The sequence below is a fragment of the Astatotilapia calliptera genome, chromosome 23 (genome assembly GCF_900246225.1).
Source record: "Astatotilapia calliptera chromosome 23, fAstCal1.2, whole genome shotgun sequence".
Taxonomy (NCBI): Eukaryota; Metazoa; Chordata; class Actinopteri; order Cichliformes; family Cichlidae; genus Astatotilapia; species Astatotilapia calliptera.
The window spans coordinates 43,186,350-43,209,908 of NC_039323.1; the positions used below are offsets into that span (position 1 = coordinate 43,186,350).

The 23,559-nt window shown below is 44.3% G+C and overlaps 2 protein-coding genes and 1 long non-coding RNA gene across 3 annotated transcripts in view; 2 read left to right on the plus strand and 1 right to left on the minus strand.

Moving 5' to 3' along the window:
• Positions 1-1,270: 1,270 nt before the first annotated feature.
• plcd4a (phospholipase C, delta 4a) overlaps positions 1,271-23,559 on the minus strand; it is a 70,958-nt gene continuing 48,669 nt past the window's right edge. The window contains 6 exon segments of the mRNA XM_026158256.1: positions 1,271-1,502; positions 11,990-12,139; positions 12,599-12,731; positions 12,844-13,022; positions 18,103-18,219; positions 18,304-18,460. Of these exon segments, the coding sequence (XP_026014041.1) occupies positions 1,411-1,502; positions 11,990-12,139; positions 12,599-12,731; positions 12,844-13,022; positions 18,103-18,219; positions 18,304-18,460 (828 nt within the window). The 3' untranslated portion in view covers positions 1,271-1,410.
• On the plus strand, positions 1,665-5,223 carry LOC113015870 (zinc finger CCHC domain-containing protein 18-like). Its single transcript, XM_026158227.1, has 2 exons — positions 1,665-2,013; positions 2,641-5,223. The coding sequence occupies exon 2, from the start codon at positions 3,374-3,376 to the stop codon at positions 5,069-5,071; it is 1,698 nt and encodes a 565-aa protein (XP_026014012.1). The 5' UTR covers positions 1,665-2,013; positions 2,641-3,373; the 3' UTR covers positions 5,072-5,223.
• LOC113015889 (uncharacterized) lies at positions 9,235-11,255 on the plus strand. The gene is made up of 2 exons (XR_003271171.1): positions 9,235-10,136; positions 10,764-11,255. It is a non-coding gene; the product is annotated as an uncharacterized LOC113015889 (long non-coding RNA).

Sequence of the window (23,559 nt, forward strand, 5' to 3'; positions counted from 1 at the left end):
GTGTGTGTGAGACTATGCCTGGGTGGTCGTTTAGTGTGGGGAGGTCGTCCCTCCCTATTTCTCTCCCTGTAGGAGCCGGGTGACTGCAGCTCAGGAGCAGAGAGTGATTCTCTCGCCGCTGCCTCCCAAAGGATCCTCGATGACCCTGATCCTTTGTTTACTTGTGCTGCAATATGCCGAGGCTGCCGGGGGCTTCCCATGATGCACTTCTTCATCAGCCTCTTTTCACTCTGTGTTTATACACCACTTTGTATTCAGTCATTATTAAACTCTAGCTCTGCTTCACACTGTGTCTTCCTGCGCTCCCCCCAGACCGGTCAGGGCAGATGGCTGTCCCTCCCTCACTCTTCCTCCTGTTAAAAGTTCTTTCCATTCTTCTTTGGTGCAATGACTGACCAAAGAAGAATGGGCTGGGATTACTCAGGAGATGTGTGTGAGACACAACAAATACCTGCAGATACCTGTTATCAGCAATAAGCAAACTTGATTTTATTTTTGTGAACTAATTTTGTTTCTGTGTGCAAAGTAAAACGATACAGTAACAAAAATATAACTATGGTAAAATAACAGCAGTAGGAAAATAATCGTTAAAATAATATAAAAAATGAAATTTTCAAAGGGGGGCGAATAATTTTGTCCTGATCTTTGACCAGAGTTAAACCTGAGGACTGGAGAGTAGTCATGATTGTCTAAGTAAAAATCTACAGTGCACTGATAGAAAGGAGCACATTCACCTGTACAGCAGGTGCACACAGTCCACCCAACAGGAGCAGTAATGTTGGGCAGGGAGCAAAGAAGAAATATGCACATTTACTTACTAACCCTACGACCCACACTGGGCAGTGTATCAGTGATGTCAAATAAGACAACAAATACAAATGGTTCTATGATTTGGACGTATTCTCTCATCTCATCAAAGCACGAGTACAATAACTGCAGCTATAAAGTGAAGCCATCATATTATCCATGATTCCTTTCATATCAACTATTTTATAATGTGGTCAACATCATTACATGAACGTAGGACCATTTAAAGTTGAACTGGAAATGTTTCCTCCAGTGAAGGATCAAAAACAAACAGTACAACAGTACTATTACATCAAAATAGTTCTGATCCACCACTGAAACTATGATTTCTCATGATATCGATGTTTATATTTGTTCATAGAAAAAAATTCTGCACAAAATCGATATTTTGAGATTTTTTTTTTATTTCAAACATTAAAAGTATGACAGAGTAAGAATAATGCAAAAATCCTGTAACTTCATATTTTTCTCATCATGAATGTTTTGACATTTTGTGCAGCTTCATTAAATAAAGTGATTGTTAAAAAAATGATCTGAATGTAACAGGATCAGGTGGGAACTGTTTTCAGATTAATGTTATAGTATGAAGAAAGAATCCCACAGCTATTCCAGATGTTTGATCCTGAGGTAAACAAATAAGGAGGAGGGAGGTATACTGGTCCCATCTTTGGATAACAGGTGAATGTGACGATAACCTAAGAACACAAGAGGAAACAATTAGGAGGCAACGAGGTATATTTATACACGCCGACAGATGACAGACAAAATACTGCAAATGTCATGTTATGGTTCTACTAGTATCCTGATAAGTCTAATTGTTGAATGTTGCCATTGTGTTTCTTAAATTTGTACAACGTTATGTAACCCATGTGAAATACAGGGCTGCAAAATCCCTTTTTGTAATCTAAGGCTATAGCCTGTTATTGTCACAAGGGGGCGCTGTGATGCAGTCTTGTGTTCTGACGACCTTGCGTCTAGTGCGCAGGAAGTATTACCTCTCTCTTCCTGTGAGATATACCCTCTGATGGCGGTCAAGTACGTGTCGGAGCGCATGGAAAACGTATCTTGGTATGCAATACTGCAACCCGGTTAATGAGACCAGATTGTTTTACGTATAAATGCTAATAAGGTACTCTTTTATTAGGCCCCGAACTCTGACCACAAAGGGAATAACGTCTGTCAAGTTATTTGTGTCTGAAAATCCCGGTGAGTCACGTGTTTTCGTTAGCTACCTGTTAAGTTAGATAATGTATTTCACTAGCCGATTCAGCTCAGAAACCTTTGAACAAAAACCAATCGGGAGCTATGAGAATCTGGCGTGTTGTTTCACTTCTCCTGTTGTTCTTTACAGTGTGTTATAAGTGTTGAATGCTTTGAGCTAAACGATGCCGATGCTAGATGCGATGCTAGCTGCTAATAGCTGTTAGCCACCCCACCCCGCTGAAGCCATATTCCGATCGGGGAGGTATTCAAGTAGAAGCAATAGCTCTGTTTATATTAGAATGGTTATGTCTTAATAGATATGAGCATATTTCAAGTTTAATAGTATTTGCACTGAATTAAGTTACATTTTCTTGTAAGCCTTAAGGATGAATGTCGCTTTCATTGCTATGACTGTTTACATTACAGTTTAAGCTGCTGATGTTCTTTGTTGTGATGTAATTTTGATAAAATTGTTGATACTGGTACAAACAAATTACTGTAACTCTTGTAACTTGGTAAAGCTAAAGGGAATGCCATTTGTGATTAATACATTTGGAAAAGAAGTTAATGAGCTCATGTTAAGAACACAAAATGGGAAAAGAAATTGATTGTTCTGCACTGTTTGTGTAGATTGGTTTTTTTGAACTACTAGAAGAATTCTGGAGAACCACTGACGGCGAGAACAGCCCAAATGAGATCCTGGATGATCGTGAAATGGTGTGGCCAGCCATGCGATCGGATTGTGGGATTTGCCTGAGAAACTGATTCAAGCAACCCTGGATTACAGATAAGCCCTATGCACTACTTTTCCTACCCGGATAATAGGGTTTGCACACTGACAATTCCCCTACAGTACACCTGTTTGGGTTTTCAACGACTTTAAAGGACAATTCAGACTGGACAATTCAAACTTCGCAACAGGAACACTTTAATCTGTTTCATTCATTCCCAAGAGCTCTGATACTGTTCAGTATAAATCTTCCATTTAAATGTCTTTATTTTGTTTTGTTTTACATGTATTCACCTTTAAAAATGCACTATTAGCGTGCAATTTGGGTTATTGTGTTGTATATGTGTATAAATGGTACTGAGGCAATAAAGGTCCCAGTTATTCACTTCCAAGCCAACTCCTTTTGTGAGTCTCCAAAACAAAACCTCCTCCTGAACCTAGAAAGATGTCTAGGGTCTCTATTTGAAGTGAGAGTGTACTGGTCCTGAGTAGAGGCGCTACACAAAACGTGGCGAGCCAGCCAGGAGGTTTAATTCCTTTTATTTTGGAAGTTGAGCAACTGGTGCTTTCATGCCTTTTGGGTCAAATCATTACAATTGTCCATGACATTCTGGGTTGGAGCAATAAGACAACATGGATGTAATCCAAAGTGAAGGTGTCAAAGTACCTAACTCTGTCCTAGTAGGAGGGTTAACAGGCGATGAGGTTGACAATGAGGTTATTGATTACTTAGGGCAGTTTGGTTCTATTGGAAGAGTAATCAAAGTAACTAGCACAGAGGCACAGTTTAAAAACACAGCCATTGTGGAGTTCCAATCAGGTGAACCAGTCCAGTTCCTTAAGGATAGCTTGCCTTGCAAAAGACAAAGCCGTAACCCAAGTGTTGTCCATCATATCCAGCTTCTGTCTGCGCTGTATGCTGCAGACAGGGGTTCATGTTTAAGCCATTCTTACCTAACTGAACTGAAAGGGCTTGCTAAACTGAGTGGTGCAGATTTTGAGAAGGTTTTACTAGATGAGCTGGCCAGAATGAAGAAGTCCACTGAGAGTGATCCCGCAGTTGGACCAAATGTAACAGTGCCTAATCAGAATCTGCAGCTCACTAGTGACACAGACCAAGATGAACCAGCCATCATAGAGCATCAAAGTCCTCTTAAACTGGGCAGTGATTTAACCCACTTGCCTGAGCATGACTCTCACTCATCCTCTCCAAGTGTAGAAGTGACTCCCTCGCACAGAAAAACCACTATCTACTTACCACCTGAACAGCTCACTACACCTGAAGTACAGAGAGTAGTAGTTGAGCATGTCATTAAGAACAATGAAATGCCTTCTCAAGGTCATGCAAAGCTCAGGCCCTTCTCGGGGAAAACCCCTTGCTCTACTTTCGAAGCTGATTATGATACGTGGCGCAACAATGTTGAATTCCACCTCATAGATTGTACCATATCTGACAAACATATGGTAAGGAAAATAGTTGAGAGCCTTCTTCCACCAGCTGCTAACATTGTAAAGCACCTTGGTCATAACGCTTCTCCCCATGACTATCTCAGCCTTCTTGACTCAGCGTATGGTACTGTTGATGATGGGGATGAGCTTTTTGCCAAATTCCTGAGCACAAACCAGAACTCAGGTGAAAAGCCTTCTGCCTATTTACAGCGGTTGCAGATAACCCTGAGTAAAGTCATTAAAAGAGGTGGCATCACTACAAATGATTCAGATCGCCAACTGCTTAAACAGTTTTGTAGAGGTTGCTGGAACAACAGCTTGATCACAACCTTGCAGCTTGAGCAGAAGAAGGACAAGCCACCTTCATTTCCAGAGTTGCTCCTCATGCTACGTACTGAGGAGGACCGGCAAGCGGCAAAGTCCAGCCGAATGAAACAGCACTTAGGCATTTCTAAACCTAAGGCACATTTGAACTCCCTTGAAGTAGGAGAGTATGTCACTGATGATACAGACGTATCAGCTGTTAATGATAGGCTAGTGCCTTTTGATGCACATAAGTTAGAAAGGAAACTTGCAAAGCTACAAGCCCAAGTGGCTTCACTGAAAGCATCAGCTATTGACAGTTCAAGCCAGAACTCTGACAAGCCAAATAAGAAAACCAAACCTAAGTTCAAGATTCTTCCTAAAGAGAAATCTGACCCAAGTGAGACTAAGCCCACTAAGAAGCCACGCCCATGGTACTGCTTCAGGTGCGGCGAGGATGGTCATATTGCTCCCTCTTGCAGCAATGAACCAAACCCTGAACTAGTTGAAATGAAACGTAAGGAGTTCAACCAAAAACTACAAGTCTGGGAGGAACAGAATATGTCAGCTTTAAACTAAAATCAGTTTCTGGGGAGGGACTACCAGGAACTGAAAGTAATCATGAACGTCCCAAACCGGAACCTCAGAGCAAAGTATCTTCTCTCTCTCGTGCAGCACGACCCCAGATTAGGTTACCCAAGGGACTTGTAGGACAGAAATGTACAGCAAATGTTACCATGTCGGGAGTCAATTGCAGTTGTCTCCTTGACACTGGGTCTCAAGTGACCACAGTGTCCGCTTCATTTTACAACACCAATCTTTCAGAACATCCCATTCAGCCTATCAGTGGCCTGGATGTTGAGGCTGCTAGTGGCCAAAATGTTCCTTACTTGGGATACATACCCATCAGCCTTAAGTTTCCAAAAAGCTTTATTGAAACTGAGCCTGAGGTTTCTAGCCTTGCTTTAGTAGTACCTGACTTACGCTCTAACTGTGACTTGCCTGTGCTGATTGGGACAAATGCACTTGATGTTCTGTATGACGAATATTGTCAAGGTAAAGATCCCAATGATTTGTCGTCGGTCTATGGCTACAGGCAGATCCTCCGTACACTCAAGGTCAGGAGAGAGATAAACCTAGCCGGAAACAATGGCTTTGTAACTCTTAAGGGCAAGGTGCAACACGTAGTACCAGCTCAAGGGAGGGTCCTCCTTGAAGGCTGTGTCAGATCCAGCAGTGCTGGTGAATGTGCCATTGTTGAACAGCCAACGACATCCACCTTACCAGGGGGAATTTTTGTGGAGTGCTGTCTTGTCACTTTGCCCAAGAAGCATCCTCATAGGTTACCTATATGGGTGAGAAATGAAACTGAGCATGACGTAACACTGCCTTCTAGATGTGTCATTGCAGAGCTCCATAGTCCTGCAAAGATATATGACGAATCACCCATTTCAACCAAAAATGATGACACTGTGAAATGTTGTAATGTTACTGCACAGCCAGTTGATGAACCTGCTCACCCAGATTTGACATTTGACTTTGGCAATTCTCCCCTCCCGCAGGAGTGGAAAGAGAGGGTTACCCAGCGTCTAAGTGCCTATGCTGATGTTTTTGCCCAGCATGATTTGGATCTTGGACATGTATCTAAAGTCACACATCACATAAACTTAAAGGACGAAGCACCCTTTAAGCAAAAGTCCAGGCCAATCCACCCAAATGATTATGAAGCTGTGAGGAAGCACTTGCAAGCACTCCTTGATGCAGGAGTAATCCGTGAATCAGAGTCCCCTTATGCTTCACCGATTGTGGTGGTTAAAAAGAAGAATGGAGAGGTCCGTCTTTGTATTGATTATCGTAAGCTCAATGCGTTAACAATACGAGATGCGTACGCACTTCCAAACCTTGAAGAGGCTTTCTCAGCCCTTGCTGGATCCAAATGGTTTTCAGTAATGGATCTCAAGTCTGGTTATTACCAGATTGAGATGGAGGAATGTGATAAGCCCAAGACAGCTTTTGTGTGCCCCTTGGGATTTTACGAGTTTAACCGTATGCCCCAGGGGATCACCAACGCTCCCAGCACCTTCCAGCGCTTAATGGAACGGTGTATGGGCAGCCTCAATCTGAAAGAAGTTCTGGTGTTCATAGATGACATCATCGTGTTCTCCAGCACTTTGGAGGAACATGAAACCAGGCTTCTACGTGTCCTTCAGCAACTGAGAGAATATGGGTTGAAACTTTCTCCCAATAAATGCTCCTTCTTCCAAAGTTCTGTGCGATACCTAGGACACATCGTGTCTACCAAAGGTGTAGAGACCGATCCTGAGAAGGTCAGAGCTCTCAAAACCTGGCCAAGACCCCAGACGCTCAGTGACCTCAAGTCTTTCCTAGGCTTTGCAGGGTACTATCGACGGTTTGTGAAGGACTATTCAAAAATTGTCAAACCCCTGAATGATCTTACCAAAGGCTACCCACCATACAGGAAGGGCAGAAAGGTGACACCCGGTCCTAGCGGATACTTGAACCCTAAAGAGCCTCTTTCCAGCCGTTGGACACCTGCTTGTCAGGAAGCTTTTGAGGTAATCATAGAGAAACTGACATCAGCTCCAGTGCTTGGATATGCTAACCCAAAATTACCATATGTCCTCCATACTGATGCGAGCACCTCTGGGTTAGGGGCAGCCTTGTATCAAGAACAGGATGGTGAAGTGAGGGTTATTGCCTACGCAAGTAGAGGACTTTCACCCAGTGAAAAGCGGTATCCAGCTCATAAACTGGAATTTCTTGCATTAAAGTGGTCCATTGTAGAGAAGTTCCAAGATTATCTCTACGGGAACACATTCACGGTTTTAACGGACAACAACCCATTGACCTATGTTTTGAAGTCAGCCAAGCTCGATGCTGCCAGCTACCGCTGGTTGGCCGCTCTCTCCACCTTCGACTTTAATATTAAGTATCGTGCTGGTAAGAGCAATCAAGATGCAGATGGCCTCTCTAGGCGGCCACATGATACTGTGGATGATGACTATGCTTCTCTTGAAGAAAAAGAGCGAATGAAACAATTCGCTTCCCATCATCTCTCTTCATCTCCCAACAGACAAGATGTGACAGCTGACACATTCAGTGTCTTGTGCCACCGTCATCTCTTAGGTGAATCTGACAATAGCCTACCTTCTATCACTTTGGTAGAGTCCCTTGCTCTACATACCGATGCGGTGCCAGACGTCTACGCAGATGATGGAACATTAGGTTGTTCTGTCATACCTACCTATAGTGAGGTAGAACTCCAACAGCATCAGAGGTCTGACCCAATTATTGGGTATGTGGTCAACATGTTAGAAAATGGAGGTGAAGCAAATTCCAATCCGAACTCTGCATCCTTAGAGCTTAAACTAATGCTCAAAGAGTGGAAACGTTTGGAACTGAAAAATGGTCTCCTCTACAGAACCCGCAAATCAGGTGAAAATGTCACCTTTCAGCTTGTCGTCCCTGAGTCTTTAAGGTCCACCATTCTCACTTGCCTTCATGACGACATGGGGCATATGGGTTTGGAAAGAACCCTCGACTTGGTTAGGTCAAGATTTTATTGGCCTAAAATGGCAACTGATGTAGAGAGAAAGATTAAGTCTTGCGGACGTTGTGTTAGAAGGAAGACCCTTCCTGAAAGAGCAGCACCTCTTGTGAGTATCCAAACAACCCGTCCCATGGAACCCGTATGCATGGACTATTTATCCTTGGAGCCTGACAGTCACAACACCAAAGACATTCTGGTCATAACTGATCATTTCACCAAATACGCTGTTGCTATGCCAACAAAAGACCAAAAGGCTACAACAGTTGCGAAGTGTCTTTGGGAGCAGTTTCTGGTGCATTATGGTTTTCCTGAGCGCCTGCTTAGTGATCAGGGCAGGGATTTTGAGTCACAACTCATTAAAGAGCTCTGTGCCCTAGCTGGTATCACGAAGGTGCGCACCAGTCCTTATCATCCACGGGGAAACCCAGTTGAACGGTTCAACCGAACTCTTCTTGGCATGTTAGGAACTCTACAAGACAAAGAGAAAACTCATTGGCGCGATTATGTGAAACCACTAACTCACGCCTATAATTGCACCAAGAACGAGACCACTGGGTTTAGCCCATACGAGTTAATGTTTGGTCGCCAGCCGAGGCTTCCCGTGGATATTGCATTCTGCCTGCCAGTTAAAGATGGCTCTCCTACATCTCACTCTCAGTATGTGAGGGCTCTGAAGGCTCGCCTTCAAGAGAGCTATCAGATCGCTGCCAAAAACTCTCAGAAGGTTGCTGAATGGAATAAACGCCGTTTTGACAAAACTGTCAGGGAGTCAACTTTGGAGAAAGGTGATCAAGTGCTAGTGCGGAACCTGCGACTTCGGAATAAACACAAACTTGCAGATAAGTGGGAGTCAACCATGTACAGAGTGGTGGAAAAGATGGTAGACCTACCTGTGTATGTTGTACAGCCTATGAATGGAGATGGTCCTATTCGAACTCTTCACAGGGATCTCTTACTCCCTTGTGGTGACTTATCTGAAGCTGAGGAAGTTGACCAGGTCAAGCCAAAGAGTTGCAGGCCAAGAACGAGGCGCAGTCAGCCTCTGTTACTGGAGGAGCAATCAGAATCTGAAGACGACTCACCTGTCTATCCTAGGCAGTCTTCTGTCATTCCTGGAAAGTTGGTTCAGGTGTTTGAAATCCCGAAGAGACGACAGCAAACCGGAAAAAACAGTACCGGAGGGTAGTTGTATACCAGCTACGCCAGCAGACTGTGTAAACCCTCAGCCTCAGAATGAGCCTTGCAGAGGCAGCTCCCCTTTGCTGCCTGCAGAGCCTGTAGGGGTACCTCCTGAAGTAGCTGAAGGAGAGGAGCCAGATGTTGTGGCTGAGCAACACCCTACTGAAGACGATGTAACTTTACCAACTATGACTAATCAAAAATCAGCTGTGGCCGAAGACAGCATTGATGTACCGTCCATTGATGTAGAGGCTCCTATAGCTACGGAAACCATTGATCTGAACCCACAAACCCCTGAGGTAGCTCTGGAGCATAAGGAAACTGTTGACAGTGGAGAAAAAAATGACCATGTTCGTAAGTCAGAAAGGACACGTCGACCACCAAGGCGCTTCCATTATCCTGAGTTGGGAAATCCCTTAATTTCCTTTGCGCAGAGCCTCATAGAGAGCTTTAACCAAGCACTTTATACAATAGGTGACTATGAGAGTTCATCTGTAGACCACAGCGTGACGCATGAAGGGGCTCATGCTGGGTCAAAGGGGGAGGGTGTAACCCATGTGAAATACAGGGCTGCAAAATCCCTTTTTGTAATCTAAGGCTATAGCCTGTTATTGTCACAAGGGGGCGCTGTGATGCAGTCTTGTGTTCTGACGACCTTGCGTCTAGTGCGCAGGAAGTATTACCTCTCTCTTCCTGTGAGATATACCCTCTGATGGCGGTCAAGTACGTGTCGGAGCGCATGGAAAACGTATCTTGGTATGCAATACTGCAACCCGGTTAATGAGACCAGATTGTTTTACGTATAAATGCTAATAAGGTACTCTTTTATTAGGCCCCGAACTCTGACCACAAAGGGAATAACGTCTGTCAAGTTATTTGTGTCTGAAAATCCCGGTGAGTCACGTGTTTTCGTTAGCTACCTGTTAAGTTAGATAATGTATTTCACTAGCCGATTCAGCTCAGAAACCTTTGAACAAAAACCAATCGGGAGCTATGAGAATCTGGCGTGTTGTTTCACTTCTCCTGTTGTTCTTTACAGTGTGTTATAAGTGTTGAATGCTTTGAGCTAAACGATGCCGATGCTAGATGCGATGCTAGCTGCTAATAGCTGTTAGCCACCCCACCCCGCTGAAGCCATATTCCGATCGGGGAGGTATTCAAGTAGAAGCAATAGCTCTGTTTATATTAGAATGGTTATGTCTTAATAGATATGAGCATATTTCAAGTTTAATAGTATTTGCACTGAATTAAGTTACATTTGCTTGTAAGCCTTAAGGATGAATGTCGCTTTCATTGCTATGACTGTTTACGTTACAGTTTAAGCTGCTGATGTTCTTTGTTGTGATGTAATTTTGATAAAATTGTTGATACTGGTACAAACAAATTACTGTAACTCTTGTAACTTGGTAAAGCTAAAGGGAATGCCATTTGTGATTAATACATTTGGAAAAGAAGTTAATGAGCTCATGTTAAGAACACAAAATGGGAAAAGAAATTGATTGTTCTGCACTGTTTGTGTAGATTGGTTTTTTTGAACTACTAGAAGAATTCTGGAGAACCACTGACGGCGAGAACAGCCCAAATGAGATCCTGGATGATCGTGAAATGGTGTGGCCAGCCATGCGATCGGATTGTGGGATTTGCCTGAGAAACTGATTCAAGCAACCCTGGGTTACAGATAAGCCCTATGCACTACTTTTCCTACCCGGATAATAGGGTTTGCACACTGACAATTCCCCTACAGTACACCTGTTTGGGTTTTCAACGACTTTAAAGGACAATTCAGACTGGACAATTCAAACTTCGCAACAGGAACACTTTAATCTGTTTCATTCATTCCCAAGAGCTCTGATACTGTTCAGTATAAATCTTCCATTTAAATGTCTTTATTTTGTTTTGTTTTACATGTATTCACCTTTAAAAATGCACTATTAGCGTGCAATTTGGGTTATTGTGTTGTATATGTGTATAAATGGTACTGAGGCAATAAAGGTCCCAGTTATTCACTTCCAAGCCAACTCCTTTTGTGAGTCTCCAAAACAAAACCTCCTCCTGAACCTAGAAAGATGTCTAGGGTCTCTATTTGAAGTGAGAGTGTACTGGTCCTGAGTAGAGGCGCTACAGTTAGTTCAAGCAGTAGGATCAAAGCCATTCCTTTGATCCTGACCACCTCTCCAACCATTCTGTGCTGGGGAGGTTTTATTGTAGATACATCCTATCTGAAAGATCTGTTTCTTTTGATGTAAGCTTCCAGGGTTTACGACCCTTTGGTCAGCAGAAGGTCTGACACACACACACACACACACACACACACACACACACACACACACACACACACACACACACACACACTCTTACAGAAGTTCACACATATACATACAAATGCTTTGTCTCAGAACCAAGGGGGCGTGGCTTTGTTCTGACATGTTTTGTGTGAACTGTGTCTCAATAAAAAGGGCAGCGAGGGAGGTCGTGGTCGAGGTCATTTTCGTGGTGGACACAGATGCGGCCTCCCTTGCGCAAGTGTTTGATCGATCGACTGTCTTGTTTTCTTCATGATGAATAAGTCTCTAGAATTAGCGGGGCTTGTGGAAACACAGACCCAACATAGCCTTGTAGGGTCTAGCTCACAATATTAACCACCTTGAGGCAACTGTTGTTGTGATTTGGCGCTATACAAATAAAAATTTGTTTTAAATGTTAATGTGAATATGAAGACAAAGTTTAAAGAAGAAACTGATCCGTACCTTGCTGCATGCAGCTCAGAGGGAGTGTGTACTGGCCCACAAAGTCATTCTTAGATGTCTTGTCATAGTCTTCCACTACAAAGCGCACCATGGCCAGCTCAGGCGTGTGAATGGTGAAATGCAGAGTGTCATACCACATGGGGTTAAACCCTGTGAAAAGGATGAACTGCTCAGCACCAGCGCTCAGACAGGGTCTAATATATCACATTTAAAATGGTTTCTGATGAAGCTTAAACATAAGTGCAGTAAAGAAGGCCTGTAATCACTCATCTACCTGCTTTCCTGTTCTTTACATGACTACTGCTGTACCACGCTGTCAGTGTCAATGCTGACATCATTACTAGTCTAATCTGAGCCAATCAGCCTCCGCTTTGCACGGTTTAAATCTGTGCTCTCCGTCATTCTCCCTTTAAGACCCACCTCTTCCCCATCTCCACCTCATACACCTCAGCCAGAGCTCCTGGGGGGTCCGGTCCTAAACCTACCACGGCTGGGTTTCCATTCTGCCACGATGGGTAATCGCAGTCTAACTTTTCTATCTCTATAAATGATGTCCAATTCTTCCAAGTGATCTCTCCTTATCAAACTGAAGTCAGTGTGAGTATGTACCGTTGTTCTCAATATATCTCGTCTCTTGCTTGGCCTGGTCCATAGGAACTCCATGGACCTCCACTCTGACCAGAGGATCCACTATAGAGTCTTCTTTGATGTTGACTTTGGGTAACTGCTGACCACTGATCACCTTCATTACATTTAATGAAAACACACATTTTGTTCAGCGTGGTAAAGACGTCACTTTTAAAGAGATCCATCGATTTTTTAATGAAAATATATATAAAAAATCTCTCTTTCACCTGTACGGTGAGGACAACAGGATGGTAGTGATCCCGTTTCTGAGGCATCTCAGGGTCAAACCTTACGTCCGCCTCTCTCATGAAGCTGGGCTTCAACACATAGCCACAGCAGCCGTTCTGACTAAAAAGTCCATCGTTCACATCCATCCCCTCCCCTGCTGTCTGGAAGTTTAAAGCAACTGAGGGGAAGAGGAGAAAAATCATTTTTTGTGGGGATTTTGGGGAAATGTTTGGGTCTGTTCAGTTCTGATTAAGTGCATGATGTGCTGGGCCACTTGGCATTTTGTTGTTTTATTATTAAAGCTGCACAGATTTTAGCTTCAGCCAGGATCATTCAGTATAATAAGTGGTGACATTATGTGGACAGATATTATTTATGTTTTATTTGAAGGAAAAATATTTGTTTCATCTTAAAGTAATTTTAATTTTCCTTTCTGGATCTCCTTCCTCATCTGTCACTGACATTTGAATTTAAATGAATAAAAAGTGTTTTACGAAAGTCTCCTTACATTTGTAACAGTTTCTTCCTGGGACGCCTAACTGTCACATTTTGTTTGTCAGCAGGCTTAGTTGTGAATTTAATTATATTAATATAATATAATTATATTAATTATGAAAAAACTGAACAAAAATGTGAAATAAATAATTATTATATCCAAGCATATTTGTTAGAACTCAGAAAATCACAGTTTTGTGTAAATAATAATAATAATAATTCAATACAATTATTTGTTGGTGTCAAAGAAAAACACAATAAGATAAATAAAGGGTTCATTTTGCAAAGCTGAGTTTCTACTATGGAAACTTAATGACCATTGACGCACAAACAATACTTTAGACTGTGCTGAGCCTGCTGACCAACCCTGTTTCTAACCCTTCAAACACGTCATCAGTACGTCATTATAAAAAGCTGAAAAAGAGCATCTTTGTAAATGTACACACAGAACTCAGATTGTTAGGATGCCTGGGTCGTTGACCCAGGGTATTTGAGTTTATTATATTATTTATACTTTTTAGTCTTTGGTTTCTTTGAGTTCTGTCTTATGGTTTATGTCTCTGTCTTCTTTAGTTGCTCTGTCTCCCCTATCACCTGCATCCCCTTGTCTAGTTCGCGTCTCTATGTATCCTTAGTTCCTATATCCCCGTGTTCAGTCAGTGTTTGTATCTGCCCTGGTCCCACGTCTCTGTTCCCTCTGTAGTGCCTGCATGTGAGTCTGTGTTATGTGTTTCCTGTTTTACTTTGAAGGTCTCTGTCTTATCTCAGTGCGTTCAGTTTACGCTTCCTTTTGTCTCGTCAGTTCTGATTTGTCCCCAGCTGTGTTTCCCTCCTGTTATTCATTCCCTGATTGCTCCTTCTGTGTATTTAAGCCCTGTGTTTCTCTGTGTCCGTGTCGCGATCTACCGTTTATTTTGCTGTGTGTTTTGTCAAACCGCTGGTGTTAGTTTATTTTTGACCTTTTTCCCCAGTTATGTTATGTTTGAGTTCAGCATTAAAGCTGTTTTGGTTTAAGTTCTGTCTCCGGAGTCTGCACCTTGGGTCCTATTCCTGTCTGCACACAGCCACACCTAACAGAAGATCGCGACCAGAACATGGACCCTGCAGACTCTCAGAGTTCAGCGGCGAGATGGAGCGGCTGGTGAGCCTGCTCGACCGCATCGCCCAGTCCTCGGATTTAAGGACCATGGCAGTGGGGCTGAGCGCGGTGGAGGCCATCATTCGGCATAATCCCCGGCTTAGGCAGTTTGCTAAGGACACTGAGTTGGGGAACACCATAACTGCCTGGAGAGAGCAAGTCAGGGCTAGTGAGCTTGCTCTCTCCCTCACTACAGCTTCCCCACCGCTGCCGCAGGGCAACGCACACTCTGCCTCATCGCCACTGCAGGCTTCCTCCCCTTCCTCACGCCAGCCGGGACCTTGTTCGCCTGTCCGTTCGCCTGCCTTTTTCTGGCGGCTGTGTGGTCAGAGGATGAGGAGGAGGTCTCCGTTTCTCCACCGGTTCCTGTTCCCTCGTCTAAAAGGAAGCGACGCCACCGTCGCTCCTCTCCTCGGTCATCCGTTCAGCCTCACGCCACGTGAGCTGGAGGGCCCGGGGAGCCCGTTCAGCCTCACGCCTCGTCAGCTGGAGGACCCGAGGAGCCCGTTCAGCCTCACGCCACGTCAGCTGGAGGGCCCGAGGAGCCCGTTCAGCCTCACGCCTCGTCAGCTGGAGGGCCCGGGGAGCCGGTTCAGCCTCACGCCTCGTCAGCTGGAGGGCCCGGGGAGCCGGTTCAGCCTCACGCCTCGTCAGCTGGAGGGCCCGGGGAACCGGTTCAGCCTCACGCCTCGTCAGCTGGAGGGTCCGAGGGGCCCGTTCAGCCACCTGTCTCCGCTGGAGGGTCTGAGGAACCGCTTCAGCCACCTGTCTCCGCTGGAGGGTCCGAGGAATCCGGTCGTTAAGTCTGACGTCACTAGCCGTGTCTGGGTCTAAACTCCGCTGCAGGTCCATATATCAAACGATCACTATGGCATTACTGAGAGTTGAAAAACTGTCTAAAGTCTTTCATCTTTAATAAAATGATCAGCGTTCTGCTCTACCAGGTGTAACAATTGAGTTTAACATCCAGGCATCCATGAAAACGGAATTTATGACATTTAACGGAGTTAGAAGTTAGCAGGAAGTTAGCTCGCTAGCTTCTATTTAAATACAATATAGCATGTCCTGACTGCGGGGTTTTGGAAACAAATTAAAACGTACGGCTCTGTTATCACTTCCAGCATAAATGAAGACAGAAAACTAAACAGCAGTGACGTTTGTAGGGTTACTGAAGTTGGGCTAGCTGGTATATAATGATGTGCTACGTGACCGCTTGCGACATAGCTATGTTAGCATAATATAAACAAGCTAACTTTTTTCCACTCGATAAAAGTTAACATGAGTGTTCTCGGTGGTCAGGAACAAATGTAATCGCATGGCAGGATGCTGTAAAAGGACCAAACTTCAGCCAGGAGAACAACTGAGATAATCCATCCACAATACGAGGTTAGTCATTCATATACTGCTGCATGGGCTGGGCTGTAGTTACATCCTAAGGTTTTAAAAACTGAGCTTAAATAAATGATTAGCGGTAATAAAAGCCGAGGGAGGTCAACAGGGATCACTGACTGTTTTAGGAGCTTTTTGAGATCAAATAGAAGAAAATACATAACATTAAACATGTTAACAACACAAAAGCCATATTAAACGCAGACTGCTTTAGGCCCGGAAGTAGGATTCGTCGCGTCATCACTGAACAACCGGATTGCTTCAGCCGTCTCTTCCTGCTGGAGGATCCGAGGGGCCCGTTCAGCCACCTGTCTCTGCTGGAGGGTCCGAGGGGCCCGTTCAGCCACCTGTCGCCGCTGGAGGGTCCGAGGAACCGCTTCAGCCGACTCTTCCTGCTGGAGTATCCGAGGGGCCCGTTCAGCCTCTTGCCTCGTCAGCTGGGGGTCCGGGAGGACCCAGCCAGCACGTCCCAGTGTCTGCTGATGGTTCTGGCGAGGCCGTTCAGCCACCACTGGCTCCTCCGCCTGGTCCGGCCTCAGCCTCTGTAGCTCCGCCTGGTCCGGCCTCCGAGTGTTCAGCTTCGTCTGCTCCTGAGGTCTCCATGCTGTCTGTTCCTGCACGTCCTGCACGTCTTGTCCGGCCTGCACGGCCTGCTCGTCCTGCACGTCCTGTCCGGCCTGCTCGTCCTGCACGTCCTGTCCGGCCGATGACTGGACGTCATTGCCGTCATGGACGGCCCCCTGAACTACGTCGCCGTCGGTGCCTCCCGCCCGGCTGGCCTCCTGATCTGCTCGGTCGCCGTCGGTGCCTCCCGCCCGGCCGGCCCCCTGATCTGCTCGGTCGCCGTCGGTGCCTCCCGCCCGGCCGGCCTCCTGACCTGTTTTCTGGGCTCTTGGACCATCAGCCTCCGGGCCGCCCCCCTGACCTGCCCGGGTTTGGACTGCTGTGCCGTTAGCCTCCGGGCTGGCCCCCCTGAACTTTTTTGAGACTATTGCCTGGGCCTCTGCGCCTTTCGTGAGCTCTTTTGTTTGTTTGCTTTTGGACTGTGCCTGGGCCTTGGTGCTGTTGTTTTGGACTTTGTTCCTGTGTTTTGTTCTGTTGCTTTCCGGGCTCCAGTGTTTGTTGTTTTTTTTTTTTTTTTTTTTTTTTTTGTTTCTGGCTCCTTGTTTGGTTTTGTTTCGAGCCCTCCATCCTGTTTCCCCCGCCGCCCGCCCTGGTTGGGTTGTTTTTGTTTTGTTTTGTTTTTTTGTTTTGGTGTTTTGGTTTGGGCTGTCTGGAAGCCAGCCCTTAAGGGGGGGGGTACTGTTAGGATGCCTGGGTCGTTGACCCAGGGTATTTGAGTTTATTATATTATTTATACTTTTTAGTCTTTGGTTTCTTTGAGTTCTGTCTTATGGTTTATGTCTCTGTCTTCTTTAGTTGCTCTGTCTCCCCTATCACCTGTATCCCCTTGTCTAGTTCGCGTCTCTATGTATCCTTAGTTCCTATATCCCCGTGTTCAGTCAGTGTTTGTGTCTGCCCTGGTCCCACGTCTCTGTTCCCTCTGTAGTGCCTGCATGTGAGTCTGTGTTATGTGTTTCCTGTTTTACTTTGAAGGTCTCTGTCTTATCTCAGTGTGTTCAATTTACGCTTCCTTTTGTCTCGTCAGTTCTGATTTGTCCCAGCTGTGTTTCCCTCCTGTTATTCATTCCCTGATTGCTCCTTCTGTGTATTTAAGCCCTGTGTTTCTCTGTGTCCGTGTCGCGATCTACCGTTTATTTTGCTGTGTGTTTTGTCAATCTGCTGGTGTTAGTTTATTTTTGACCTTTTTCCCCAGTTATGTTATGTTTGAGTTCAGCATTAAAGCTGTTTTGGTTTAAGTTCTGTCTCCGGAGTCTGCACCTTGGGTCCTATTCCTGTCTGCACACAGCCACACCTAACACAGATGGTGGCTGCTGCTAAACATAGTGTTAAAATAAGGACAATACCGACTTTCTGCTTTAGTTTTGCTTCAGAAAAGATCTAAAGACGCTGAAAGGAGCCTGATTTAGGGGATTCCTGCCAGCAAACCTGGTATTTCTGTATTTTACCTGGACTACCATGAAAATAAAACTCCTAATCATTCCAAATTAAGAGTGAAATTATATCATCAAGCAAAACATATCACAGTGAGAAGTCAGGCATTAATGTAAATGATCTGAGAGCAGCGTTGAAAAATGCTTGATATAGACTTAAATCTGTCTTATTGTTGCATCACCAATTTGGCAACCAGCATTCCACATTTCCTGAGGATTAAAATTGGAAGAGTCTGTTCGAAAACCACTGGGATAAACTCTGCTCAGCTGCCGTGAGTTATGGTGCACAAATTCAGCCCCTGAAATAGATATCAGAAAAGTTACACTCTCGTGTGGTCAAAAACAAAATCTGTATCAGAAAACAAGCATGTGAGTGAACTAACCGGCGTCTCTAAGGTGTTTCCGGGCTTTAGACTCTGTGAAAGAAGCCACCTCATAGAACTTGGAGTGAATACGTGAGTGTTTGAAGCTAGTGAAATGGACACTTTTGCAGTAAACAACACAGTCTGACAGCTCCTTAGAGAGGCGTTGCTTTGACTTCTGTGAAAAACACAAAGGACAAATGAAGTAAGACACTGAATGAAGGTATATATAGTCTTTGCTATGGAGACGATACCCCGTTATATGAAACCAGAAACCTATCACAAATCAGTCAATTGAAATATATAGCATTCTTAAAGCCGTGGGTAAACTGTAGTTTTCTAAATTCAGACAAAAGTTCTTATTGTTCTTGGCCTTAAAATTTTTAGCAACCTGATGTGTAGCCAGATGCTAACTGTGGATGACCTTACCTTAGCCTCGAGGAACAATGTGAGGAACCTTGGAGTCATTTTGATCATTTTGGTCCTTCAGTGCACATATTAAACAAATATGTAGGACTGCTTTCCATCTCCATCATCTGTTCAGTTGCTAGTTTTGCAATAGTTTGGGGTCCTCATTATTACACAAAATTAGAAGCATCTCCAAGTGTTGCTGAAAAAGTAGTTCATGCATTTGCTACTTCTAGGCTGGAGTCCTATAATTACTTTATTATCAGACTGTTTTAAAATCATAATTAAAATCAGCCTAAAAGTTGATCCTTAACACTCCAGTGAGAGTAATAACTACGTGTAGAAAGAATCACCATATTTCTCTGATGTCAGTTTCTTTTCAGGGGAACTACATGTATGTGAATGAGAGGGAAACGGGTCGAAAGGTGAGCATCAAGGACAAAAAAACGGGGAAGATAGGTGAATTTAAATACCTGGGGTCACCCATTCAAAGAAACGCACAGAGCACAATAGATGAAGAGAGTGCAGGAAGGGTGGAGTGAGTGGAGACAGGTGTCAGGGGTAACATGTGAAAGAAGAACAACAGCAGGAGTGGAAGGGACTGTTTAAGATGGATATACTAAATAAAGGATTTTACATATGGAGTTGGCAGGCAGGAGGAAAACAGGAAGACCGCAGAGAAGATTGATGGATGTAGTGAAAGAGGATATGCAGAGGCTTGGAATTACAGGAGGGTGACAGGGATACGATGAGATGTAAGGAGATGATCGGCTGTAGTAACTCCTAAGAGGAGCAGCCTTTTAGGGGAAGAAGCTACTTCTCCTTGTTGGCATCTGTAAAGTTCATTTAAGATTATTTTCCTCCCAAACTAAATCTTGAATAATGACTCTAAAACACTATATTATCCAAATAAAGCACCCTAGGAAAAACTGATGCAGGCTTATTTGTTTGTAGAAGTAGAATGGGAGGCGGAGCCTTCAGCTATCAAACACCTCTCCTGTGGAACCGGTTACAATTTGGGAGAAAAACACAACTGCTACATTAAAGATTCGACTGAAAAAAACTTAGAACAGGACAGGCTGATCCTGAACCATCTGTTTGTTATGCTGCTAAAGATTGCTTTATCCTTGTCTCCTTATATTCTCTTTTTTCTATTTTCTTACCCATCTTCTCTTTGCTGAGCCTGGTTCTGCTAGAGGTCTCTTTGTTTTAAAAGGGAGTTCTTCCTTCCCACTGTCGCCAAATGCTTGTTTAACAGGGATCATGATTGCTGGGTTTTCTCTCTTGCATTATTAAATACTATGTTTCAGTAAAAACCAGTCAATATTCATTCCTTCATCCTCCATGCTCGTGAACAGCTCCCAGTCTCAGGTGGATACTCCTGCTACATGAGGCCTAGCTGGTTGAGGTCTAAGCATCCCCCCCAAGCATATTTCTTCCCAGATAATTAATGCCCCAACACAAAACATCTCATGCTGAACGACGTTACAGGCTACATGACTTTGGGCTTCCCCTGACCCTTTCATGTCTGTCACTTGTGCTCAGGGTGAACCTGCTCTCCTCTGTGACTCTGTGAAGTCTGTTTCTGATTGTATGGTCAGAGGCAGGTCCAGCACCTCCTGCCCAGCTGTCCTACAGTAACTGCTGTCTCCTCGAATTTCCTCCATGCTCTTGAGACTGTGCAGGGAGTGAAAAACTGGTGAAAGAAAAAAAAAAAAAACAACAACCCCAAAATCCAGAAAAGATGATGTGGAAAAATGTGTTGCCTCCACCTGTGAAACGTTTCCTGTTTTGGGGTTGTTTCATTGCTGCTCCTCTGGTGCACTTGTTGTTAATTTTATTAACACCAAAGCAGCAGAAAATGAAGCAAGCTCCTGTGCTACTTAACTACCAGGTCAGTATCCCAACAGTTTAACTGACTTGATGCTATACTTTTTTAAATAGTGCTCCTTTTCATCTTTTTCTTTTTTCTTTTTTCTGGAGCATTTTTTCAGTTGCTTTTTCTATGTAGGTGATTTCTATCTACTGTTACTCTTCTAACAAAAGCCTAGCTCCATCTGTGAAACATGGTGAAGGCAGTTTCATGGTTTCAGCTTTGCTGTATCCCGGCCACTACGTCTCAGCATCAAAGACAGAACAAAACAATGTTGAATTACAACCACTTCAATTTCTTACATAAAAGCTGTCTGACAAAGCAAAGCAGGCTAAGCGATCTCAAAAACAACATATCAAGTCATCATTTAAAGAAGCTATAAACTATAGAACAGAAAACGATAAAACAAAGTAATTGAGATCAACAGTCTGGAAAAGCTTACAAACCCACTGCTAAGACTCTGATCCTCCAGTGAACCATGGTAAAAGCCATTATCCACAAAGAGCGTAAACTGGAACAGAGGTGAACCCTCGTAGGCCTACAACAATTATTCCAAGAGTGCATCAGCGACTCATCCTGGAGGTCACAGAACCCAGAACAATATCCAGAGAACTGCCCCTCTACTTCCCACTGTTAACACAGTTAAAGGTAAGTGTTCATGAATAAGAAAGACTGGGAGACTGGGCAAGAATGGCATTCAGGAGTTCCAAGACGAAAACCACAGGTGACCAATAACACAAAGGCTCATTGGCCAATAAAACAACTTAACAATCTCCAAGACTTCTGGGAAGATATTATGTGGACTGATGAGACAAAAGCTGAATTTTTTGGAAGGTTTCCATCTCATTCCATCCGGTATGAAACTAACACAGCATTTCATAAAAAGAACATCATACCAACAGTCAAACGTGATGATAGTGTTATGGTCTGAGCCTGAATAGGTGTAAATGATGGATCATGTAATCCAGCCAATATTTGTCCTGGTTGTGAGAACTGGAATCGGATCCTTCTGATTGACTTACAGACTTTTAAGGATGACCAAATCTGGATATTTGGTACTCTAACTGAGATGCAACGAAAACGCTAAAAAAAAAAGACAAACAGATGGCAGCAAAAATTTGCTTTCTTAAATCTGCACACTATCGAAGTTTTAGAACACCCCAATCTTTCCAGTTATTTATTGCAATTCAGGTTGTTTCCCGTCCAATGAATAACTTGAAATGGTACAAAGGTAAGTGGTGAACTGCCAGAGGTTAAAAAAAGGTAAGTTTAGTTCTTACCTTTGCTTTAGGGCAAAGTGGGGTGATTTGTGCCAGCGGGGAAGTTGTGCCACCCCTGTTTCTAGGGAACCATAGAAGAAATTGGTCATGTGACCACACATTTTTGCAGAGCCAGCCATTTCACTCATCCTGCAAAGAAGAGAGCCTCATTGTAGCTCAGAGTAGCTCACAAGAGATTTATAGTTTCATTCCACTTAACAACAACATTGACTGTGAGAGTTCAGACACCCAGAATGATGATGATTGTGACAGGAATCTATCTGCTGGGAGTTTGCCATGATTTGCTGGTGGCTAATTGCCAATGTTTTCAAAGTATATTTTGAAATGTTTGAGTGTCATGCACCACTCTTTTGAAAAAAAAAAAAAGATGTTTGGCTTCAATTATTGTGGTCTAAATGTGCAGCAGGGCCCCAAAGCAGAGTTGGATAATGTTTTGCATAATGATGTTTAGGTTGAAGCCTAACATCAGGAAAAACCTCTAGCACTACCTGCCTATGATCATTGATTTTACACTCAAAGCAGCACAGTGCTGTAATTTTTGCCTCACAGCAAGAACGTCCTGAGCTTGATTCCACCCTCAGGCCAAGGCCCTTCTGTGTGGAGTTTGCATGTTCTCCTCATGTTTGCATGGGTTCCCTCCGGGTACTCCAGCTTCCTCCCACAGTCCAAAGACATGCAGTTAGTGGGGTTATGTTAATTGGAAACACTAAATTGCCCATAGGTGTGAATGTGAGTGTGAATGTTTGTCTCTTTGTGTTAGGCCTGCGACTGACTGGCGACCTGTCCAGGGTGTACCCTGCCTCTCGCCCTAAGACAGCTCCAGCACCCCCACAACCCTAACAAGGATAAAGAAGAGAATAGATGGATGCAAGTTTCATCAGTACTTCCATCAGCAAATGTAGGGTGCAATGCCAACTCAACCACAGCCCGGTACTCTGTTTCGTTCACCCTCACTGATGAGTCCAATCACCGCAGAGTCATCAGAAAACTTCTGAAGATGGAGGTCTCTGTGCAGAAGCTGAAGTCTGTGGTGTAGAGGGTGAAGAGGGAGGGGGAGAGGACAGTCCTTGTTGCTGATCACCTTGTCAGGCACACAATGTTGAAGACACATATTGTAGTCAGCAATGCAGGCCACGGAAAAGGCATCCACCTGCATCGCTGTCAGCTTATCACCCAAGAGGGTCAGGCTGGTGGTGTTCAATACACTGGACAAAAACATGACACTCACAGTGGTCACCAGCTGGTTCAGCTGGGTGTAGATTGAGCCTCCTTAGCTCGAGGAGACTAAATAGGATCCTGATGTGGTCTGACTATGGGTCGGGGCTGGTCCAGGATGAGTCTTTCCAGGGTCTTCATGACGTGGAAAGTGGGGGCCACTGGGATGTGGCGTATTTGGTACAGGAATCAGGCATGACATCTTCCACAGCACTGGGACGCTCGGACTCATCATGAACACTTTGTGAAAGACTCCATAAAACTGGGGTGCACAGGCCTGGAGGACTCACCCCGTCTGGTCCAGCAGACTGGCCTGATTGGAGTCTTCTCATTAGTCTCTGAACCTGGCCATGAGTAAAAGTGACCGGTGGGGGAGGGGTGTCAGGACTCTCACAGGAAGCTATGGTACAATATGGAGAGAGAGGGAGAGACACTGGAGCGGCTGTGGAGTGCTGGCTGACTGCAGTATTGAATCTGTTGAAAAATACATCCATGTTGAAA

Coding starts and splice junctions, on each gene's coding strand:
- LOC113015870 (XM_026158227.1), top strand. CDS start 3,374: ATGGATGTAATCCAAAGTGAAGGTGTCAAAGTACCTAACTCTGTCCTA.